The 9233-nt window shown below is 52.9% G+C and overlaps 1 protein-coding gene across 1 annotated transcript; it reads left to right on the top strand.

Annotated features, from left to right (window-relative positions):
- Nucleotides 1–2772: 2772 nt before the first annotated feature.
- On the top strand, nt 2773–9052 carry STEHIDRAFT_159763 (uncharacterized protein; the record flags this gene model as incomplete). Its single annotated transcript, XM_007307260.1, has 20 exons — nt 2773–3492; nt 3552–3632; nt 3695–3786; nt 3842–3892; nt 4134–4299; nt 4531–4911; nt 4990–5034; nt 5329–5368; nt 5458–5497; nt 5731–5884; nt 6033–6383; nt 6519–6830; nt 6927–7409; nt 7486–7551; nt 7618–7829; nt 7912–8014; nt 8094–8162; nt 8233–8621; nt 8680–8761; nt 8822–9052. 20 exons carry the CDS (start codon nt 2773–2775, stop codon nt 9050–9052), a joined length of 4068 nt encoding a protein of 1355 aa, XP_007307322.1.
- Nucleotides 9053–9233: the final 181 nt, after the last annotated feature.

Here is a 9233-nt window from a genome sequence, read left to right as displayed (position 1 = left end):
TATGGACCATGTACTAACTTTCCACTTACTCCGAAAACATTTCCATAAACCGTCCATTTATGTGGCTTCTTGCTCCGGGGACAATTGACATGGGGGGTAGCATAGGCAAAGACTTCCGTCAATACTCATCCAAACTTGAAAACAACCACCGAGAGAAGGAAATGCACGCGGATCGAACCCAGTCTGCATCTGTGCGATAACAATAGAGATACCACAAGAAAGGACGGACGACAATTGAATGAATGAGAGCCATATTCCCAAAGGGGGCACTTGTATAAATCACTCACCGGTGTGATCGTCCAGCTCTCACTAATATGATCATCCGGTCGATTCGCATCTAACCCTGAGTGGTGCCGAACAGTATCGCTAATAACGTGTGTGAGCCTGTCGCAATCCAAATCGACGGACCAAAATGGAGCGAACGCGAGCCAATATCTGCGAAACAGGAACGATGTGAAAGAGGGAAAAAATAAATGTGGTGCAAGCATGGAGGGTATAGAGGTTGGATAGATGTCAGAGGCCGTACGACTAACCTCGGTTATTCTCAACGTACTCACGCATCCCTAATCCTAAACAGCCAGTCATCGGCATCACCTCGCCGGCGTCCACCACCCCGCCAACACCCTCCCACGCCGTCCTTCCACTCCAGTCGAGCCACTCAGAGTTCGAAGCCTGCACCTTCTCCCCATTTTATTCCGAGTACGCGTTCTTGAGATCTATCGAAAGCACAGCTAATTTCGGCATGCAACGACATCGGAGCATTTACTGCGTGTGTCCTAGTAGAGCCTCCAGCTCGGACAAACGGAGGGAGCGAATGGCGTGGTAGGATTGACCGAGGTTTGTTCATGAAATCGAGTGGAATCAAATGGATGATATTAGCTTCTAAGAGTCTAAAACATTTGGAGATATTAGCAGTGAGCGATGCTAGGGTAACTGTGGAAGAAGGGTGAGATAGAGATGAGAACTAAATAAAGCCCACTATCGAAACACGAGCACATCTCTACACTTCTATATCCACCCCTTTTCGCCTCTGACCCGCCTTCTCGTCTTGCCTCACTGCTGATGCCGCGATCCTCGTCAGTACGACGATATCACCTCGTCGACGTTACGTCGCTGCCGTCATCCTTTTCCGCAGACGTATACTTTGTCGTCTCATTCGTCTCCTCGAGGCTATCCTGGTGCGCAAGAACTGTTCGCCTTGCCTTCCTCATGAAATCCGTGAACCATTCCCTGCCTTTTTTTCTCCTTGGTCACTGAATCGACTCCTCCTCCCGTCATTCTTCCATATCCGAACCCACTTCCGTATCTCCCATCTTTCTCATCAACATAACTTACGCACACGACGAGAGGTCGTAAATCCAACCCACTATCGCATCCTCCAGCTTTCTTCCCTGGACGCCGAGCGCTCCACTTCTAAGCTCCCGCCCGTTTTTGATACCAGAGGGAGATCAGGCCCGCTATTTTTGTCCGAGGGAAAAAAAGGGTGGCGTTGAGAGAAGATTTGGAGAAGATAGGGGATCGGCGCTCGTTTGTCATGTACCCTGGCGGAGCGAAGGTGAACACGAAAGGTCAAGAAACGTGGTTCCGACCCGTAAAACAAACCCAGAATCCTATCTAGTGAGCAATGCGCTAATAACTAGTACCGCACGAGGAACGAAAAGAAGGAGAGCATATCTGAAAGGGATCATGGCGAGGGTGTCGATGATAAGTGACGTCTCATAAACTGTCGCACCAGGGTCAGAATTCCATGGTGCCGGATGTCCCAGACGAACTGTACTGCCGGCGAGTTCACACTCGTATTGTATTGTCTGGCTATATGCGAGCTCGCGAAGTCCTCCAATAGGCTGTAACTGTGCAGCGCAAGTACGGTGAAGTGGGTGTCTCCCCGTTCGAAACCAGAGCAAACGAGAGGCAGAAACCCATAGATTCGATAGGATAACGCCGTCTAGTGAATTGTACAGTTTGCCAGACATAGGCGTAAGTCACGAAATGAATCCGAGCCTCTCATTCGTCGAATACTACAAGCCGCGTAGATCAGGACGAACCGAAGTTGCGATACAGAAGGAACAGGTCAGTTGCTCAAGAAGAAAGCTAGAAGATAGAGATAGTGAATAAGCTGGTAGAGATTCAGAACTAGGAGTAAGTACGTAGAGAACGAGAACGAAGGGACGGGATAAGGGAGCGCGGTGATCGGTGAGGATACCAACAGAGCGCTAATCTTATCAGCTCGAGCTCAATTCTGAACGGCTGAGATAAGATTAGATGGGCGAGTAATGAGGACATCGTTGATTAGCCCAGATTAGCCCTCGTTCTTCTCAACGACCTCAGTATCCTGCCAGTCGCAGCTTCTAACGCTCCATAACATCACAATGACCTACTGGGCACGAAGCCCGAACGGACACGCAACAAACTGCATGACGACGACACGTCGATCCAACCGGCGAGGCGCGTCACATCTCGCGCTCACACCCAGCGAGCAGCAAACTGTCCCTCTTGCTCGACGAATGTAAGCCCAAGGCACCACTAGGAAAGCTGGAGAATAGGAGCGTACTGGCCATGAAAGCAGCGCTCGATAGACCTTCCTAAGTATACTAGGCCCTGCGTGGCGGCCCTGAGCGCGGAAAGCGTAATTTCGCGTGAGCGTTGGCGAAATAAGCGCGTTCAAGTCGTGTTCAACGACGACGACGACGACAACGAGCAGCTCTCTCTCAGATCATCATCTTCTTCGTCTCTGGGCATACTACTGGATAGCTAGATAAAAGGTTCTTCAAAATGGGGTTTGTGTGCAAGGGAAGCAGTCCGCTGGACTTATCCTCCGACTGCGTCCGGTCGTTCTGGTCGACGGTGCTCCCCGCCGTGCTCGTCGTCCTCTTCACGCTCTACCGCGTCCCTCTACCCAGTCCAATTAGCAAAGCCCTAGGCTTCGTTACATCACCACTCACGCCGTTCCTCACCCTCGAAGAGGCCGAAGCTCTCGACGCCAGCGTCGACAAGGACGAAGACAGCGCAACTCACACGACCACGACTGCAACTACGACTACAGGAATTCCGCTATGGCGCACGATCGTCCTCGTCTGGCTCGCACTCGCCGAAACACTCGTCTGGCTCTCCATCGCAGCCTTCTCCTCCTTCCTCTCCGCCTCCCACACCATCCCCCCGTCCACACACCCCTCCGCCGCCCCTCCCAACCTCTTCGCACTCCTCGCGCTCCTCACATCTCTGTCATGGCTCTACGCCACGATCCGGCCTATCGCCATACCCTCCGCCACACTCCCGATCGATCTCCTCGCGCTGTATGTCGTACACTTTGTGGTGCTGGTGTTGAAGGTCGGAGGCGCGGTGTATGATGTGAATGTGCTGGGCATTGGGGGACCGAATGGGTTGGTGGTATTGGGGTGGGGAGCGGATGCGGTGGCATTGGGGGTGTTGCTGGGTGTGCTTTGGTGGACTCCGTTGGGGATTCCGAGTGAGAGGGTGGATAAGAGCGAGATTGTGATTGCTTTGTTTGGATAGGGGCTGATGGGAGGAGTGCTGATGGGTTGTGTGTGTAGGGCAAGTCGGTCTCGCCGGAGGATTATACGACATTGGGCGGTTGGACGACATTCTTCTGGATTTACCCTCTCATCAAACGCGTACGTCCTCCTCTCTTTCTTTTTGCACCTTGTCTGATGCGCTTGCGTGGCTGCGGGTGTAGGGAACGAATGACACGCTGAACGAAACAGACGTGTGGAACCTTAGCCCGACGATGCAGTCCCGACCGGTTTTCAGGAAGTTCAGTGCTACCAAGTGAGTTCATTTCTCTGGCATATATGCAGTCATTGATCTCACATTGGTCGAATAGGCGGAATACACTCCTCCGCCGTCTTTGGGCCGCTAACTCGCTCGATCTTATGTACGCTCTCGGTCTTTCTCTCTTTCCTCACATGACAACTGACTTCGTATTAACGCATACATCCACTTCCCTCTTCTCACTTTAACTTCGGCTAACGCATACATCGACCCTCGAATCAACGCATACATTCTCCTCCCCCCTCTCCCATCAAACCGGAATAACGCATACATACATCCCTCCCTCCCCCATTCCTTCCGCCTCTTCCTCCCATCCCTCAACCCTCCGACCTCGACCCCCACAGTCTCGACTTCACCCTCACCTTCATCTCCGTCGTCTTCAACTACGCCTCCCCCTTCTTCCTCCGCCGCATCCTCGAGGCCATCGACGACCATACCGAGCTGGAAAAGCAGAAGCGGAGCCAGGCGTATGTGTATGCGGCCCTCGCGTTTTTGTGTACTGTTGCGAAGGTAAGTTGAGTCGTCTATGCGTATACGGTCACAAGCGTCCCTGCATACATGATATCGCCATCATCCCCATCCCACGCTTCACACCCACCCTAAACTCGTATCGCGCCTTCGCCTCCTCTCCGCACTCCCCCGACGAAACTGAATCCCCACCGTCGTTACTCGTCCTTTCCTCTTCTCTCTGTCCGCACTTCTCACTCACGCACTCACCCATCTGCTCCCGCATTTCACCAGGCTCAAGTAGACGTCCAACACCTCTGGTACGGCCGTCGCGCCTGCACCCACATCCGCACCGAGCTCATGGCGAGCATCTACGACAAAGCCCTCAAACGGAAAGATTTCTCCGGGATCGTGGATCAGGATGCGTTGGCGAGTAAGGCGTTGGCGGCGGATGATGCCCGTGTACTCCGTTCTTCATCCAACTCCAATCCCGCTTCGAGTGCTACTGGTGGTGCGAATGTGGGAGGGGCGGGGAGTGGTGGAGGAGCAGGGAGGGGAGAAGGGAAGAAGATGAGCAAGGAGGAGAGGAAGAAGGCGGAGGATAAGAGGGATGAGTCTAAAGCGGGCGCGGACGTGGGGAAGATTGTGAATTTGATGGCGGGGGACGCGAATCGGGTAAGTGATTTCTTTACTTCATGTTTTGGTTTTGGTTTTGGTTTTGGTTTTGGGTGGTGTGCCTGGATTGTGGCGCAGGAGGTTGGGGAGATCTCGAGTGGGGTGGAATATGTGTTTGTGCTGGTGTGTGGTCGGTTTGGGTGTTCGTGGGATCTTGCAAAAAAAAAAAAGGTTTACGGTCAGATGGAAAGAGAAGTGCGAGTATGTACGAGCGCCGATGTGCTCGTTCGATAGTGACGATCGCTCCTGGGAATCCGTTCGTTCTGAATGTTCTAACATCGGTCCTTTGGTATAAGTCCCACTCCCTTCGTGCATTGAGCAACCGCTCGTTTTCGGTTTACTGTTCCGTTCATCAGCTTTTATGTCGTGATTACTGGTCTCCACGATCGCTGACACTTTTGGTGGATTCGTTTATAGTGCGCGATGATGATTTCGGGAATATATTTCATCTATGGAGGTACGTCTGCATTTCCTTCATCTCGAAGGGAAGGGTGTGGGCGGGGAGGTCAGTATACGTGGATTACTGACTGGACGGGGTCTTTGTAGCACCGTTCGAGATCATCATCGCGAGTGTGTTTTTGTACCAGTGCGTTTCTCGATACTTTCCTTTTCTTTCTCCTTATTCTACACTGTCTCCGTCTCTTTGATATTTCTGTCGACGTTCAGCGTTAAAAGCGACTGAATCCTACCACATGGTCTACCACCTCCGTCCTTTATCGACTCTATATCCTCTCACCTCCCCAACTTCAATTCTCTGCCCGTCCCCCGTTCATTTAATGCGCGAAACTGACAAGTTTCGCGCTCCCACTCCCAATACAGACTACTAGGCATCTCGGCCTTCGCGGGCTTCATCGTCCTCCTCCTCGGTTGGCCGCTTAATTCGTTCATTGCGAGAAGGAGCATAAGGATCCAGAAGGGCGTGATGGCGGCGAGGGATAGGAGGATGGGGGTGTTGAATGAGTTGATTGGCGCGGTAAGTTGGACTTTTATTTTTGCGGTGGCGAAACGTGGAAATATATGCATCGTCGTTATGGAGTACGAGTTTATACGCGATTACGGCGCTGAAGAGGAGGGGAATGGTAGGGACTTGGATGATACATATGCTGATTTTGCGCTTTTAGGTCAAGTTTATCAAGTTTTTCGCATGGGAGGATCGGTGGATCGAGCGTGCGCTCGATGCGAGGGATGCCGAGATGAAGTGGATGATCAAAGGTCAGTTCTCTCCCCTTCTGTCCAAACCCACTTCCTTTGAACCTCGCTCCTCGCTCCTTGCACGACAAACCTCCTCCGTCGTTCTCGAATCGCGTGTATCAACACTAACTGCTATCATTGTCTTCGTTCGTCGTACAGCCCGCGTGAACTCCGTCCTGTTCTCCGCATTATGGACGACGGCGCCGATTTTGGTCTCGATCATCTCGTTCTGGGTGTATGTGATGCGGGGGAACGAGCTGACGGTTAGCGTTGCGTTTACGGTGCGTAGTACTTTTCCTTGCCGGCCCGTTTTCCTTTCGCCCACTTTCGAGTCCCAGAACCCTTACTCCTTCAATTCAAGCCCGTCCGTTTTTGCTGATGCTGGAACCCATCGGTATTCGTTTGTGTTTCTACAGGCCATCGCGCTTTTCAACATGCTACGTGCGCCCCTCAACGTCATCCCGGCGTGGATCGTGCAGATACTGTACGTCCCAGCAGTTAGACGACGCTTACATAACGTGGGAACCCCCCTTTGGCGGGAGATCCGCGCAAAATTGGCGGGGGCGATGGGCCCCTTGGGACACCGGACGTCGCCTAACGTCTGGGAGGTACAGTATTACAGGTATGTGCTTTGGGTTTCGCCCCAAATTTACACGCAATCTCCTTCCCTCCCTCTTGCCCTCCTGACTACACCATCTCTTTCCGCCCCCATCCTTCTACGTACTGTCGTCAGTCGAACTGAAGCTGACCTACTCCCGATCATTTTCCCGTTTTGTTTCCTTTTGTTTTATAATGTGGCGTGGTGTGGCGTGGCGACGACCTAGACCGGCGTAGCCCTCAACCGTATTTCCGTCTATCTCAACGAAGACGAAGTAGACGAGCAAGTTTCGTCGCTTAAACGGACTCAATCTGGAGCCCCTTCATCGTCTTCTGCGGATGGTGAAGACACGGATAAAGAAGGTTTAGGTTTCAAAAACGCGTCGTTCAAGTGGAATGAGGTCGAAGAGAAGAAAAAGGATGATACTAAGGATAAGGGGGCGAAGACAAATGGACATGGCAATGGGACAAACGGCACGCAACGAGGCTCGGAGGAGACGGATGCTACTCTTACGCTTCCTACTAGTACTGCCGACATTAACAACGGTACGAACGAGGAGGAAGGAGCGGATAGGGAGAGTTTATCTGGAAGTATAACAGGAAGTGGAAACGAACATCGATTTGAGCTGAGGGATTTGAGTGTCGTGTTCCCGGAGGGGGAGTTGACGGTGGTTACAGGGCCGACGGCGAGTGGGAAGACTGCACTGTTGGTGCGTTTTCCTTCTTCTTTCATTTTCACTGGGCGAGGGTGAATGTGCGGCGGTGCTGACTAGCGGGTTGATGTAGATGGCGCTGTTGGGCGAGATGACGATGCTACCGACAAATCCGCCCGGGAAGCTAATCATGCATAAAGTTCGCCCTCTCCTTCCAATCCCCTCTCTGTTACTTCGCTCATGCCATCCCTGCCCTCTCCCTCAGGACCCCCACACAGTCGACCCTGTCACCCACCTCACCCACACGATCTCCTACGCCGCGCAATCGCCATGGCTGCGTCATCAGTCGATCAAAGAAAACATCCTGTTCGGGTATCCGTACGATGAGAAGAGGTATGAAGAAGTCGTCGAGAACTGTGCGTTGGGTCCTGATTTGAAGATATTGGAGGATGGAGACGAGACAGAGATTGGTGCGAGGTGCGTTCTTTTTCTGACGCTGTCTGACGAGATGGGCCAAACGATGAGTGCTAACTGATGTCTTTTTATGATGTTTCCGTAGGGGAGTGAGCCTTTCGGGGGGACAGAAGGCCAGGGTGGCGCTTGCGAGAGCAGTGTATGCGCCAACGAAGTATGTGCTTTTGGACGATCCGTTGAGCGCTGTGGTACGTATGTTCCATGTTTGATACCCTCCCTTCGCCTAGCCAGTCTGCCGATCAACGCTGATACACAACGAATATACAGGACAGCCACACCGCTCGTGTCCTGTTCGAGAAACTCCTCAAGGGCCCATTACTAGCCAATCGCACGGTTGTACGTTTACTCTTCCTACTCCACTTACCCTCTGCTGCATATCTTCCCCCAACTAACCCCTCCACGACAGATCCTCGTAACCCATCACGTCGAACTCGTCCTACCTGGGACACACTACCTCATCCGCATGCTCGATGGCCGCATCGACACACACGGAACGGTAGCCGCCCTTCGCGAACAAGGTATTCTGGAGGCAATCGAGCAGGAGAGCGAGGTGCAGGTCGTGCAGGAGGAGAAGGTTGTGGCGGAGGAGATGGGGATCGGGGAGAAGACTGCGGAGGAGGAAGCGATGGAGGGGGCTGTTGAAGGTGATGACAACGACGGGGGAGTAGGAGAAGGAGAAGCAGTGAAGAAGGCCAAGGGTAAGGGAGGGAAGAAACCGAGGAAGTTGGTCAAGGATGAGCAAAGGCTGACGGGTGGGGTGAAGTGGCCGATATATAGGACTTATTTGAAGGCTTCGTGAGTTTTATTAATGGTATTAGGGGAGTGACGAGAATGCTGATCCGTGGCTACGTAGGTCGTATTGGACTTGGATTGGGTTGGCGTCGCTAATCGTTCTGGCACAGTTGCTGGGTGTTACCGAGAAGCTTTGGATCAAGGTATGTCCTCTGCCACATCCTCGCCAGCGTGTACACACTGGTTGATGCAGTGTTGTCTAGTTTTGGGGTGAAGCCTACGGCGATAACAGTTTCTTGGCTTCCACGACGACCTACTCATTCACTTCCTTCTCAACCGTCGAACATGAAAGCCTCTTCTGTGGTTCCCTCACCCCGCATTACCTTCCGCATGCAGTCCACAGCTCTCATCATATCCCGCATGTCTACACCTTCAGCGCTTTCAACTTCTCCGACACACTCAAGGTGCCGAACACCACCACCGCCTCTCCCTAACAGTCTGCGACGGGCATAATGCACCATGGTGCGCTTGGGCCCGTTCCCGACGCGATACGGCCCCGACCGACGACCTGAGGGCATCTACGGGACGCCCTCGATGGGGGCGGTCGCCCCGTACAAAAAAAACCGCACGTCGATAGGAAAGAAATCGAAGGGGGGCCGTTTAGGCTGGGGGGGC

Source organism: Stereum hirsutum (genome assembly GCF_000264905.1).
Source record: "Stereum hirsutum FP-91666 SS1 unplaced genomic scaffold STEHIscaffold_13, whole genome shotgun sequence".
NCBI lineage: Eukaryota > Fungi > Basidiomycota > Agaricomycetes > Russulales > Stereaceae > Stereum > Stereum hirsutum.
This window is presented reverse-complemented; position numbering and strand designations above follow the sequence as displayed.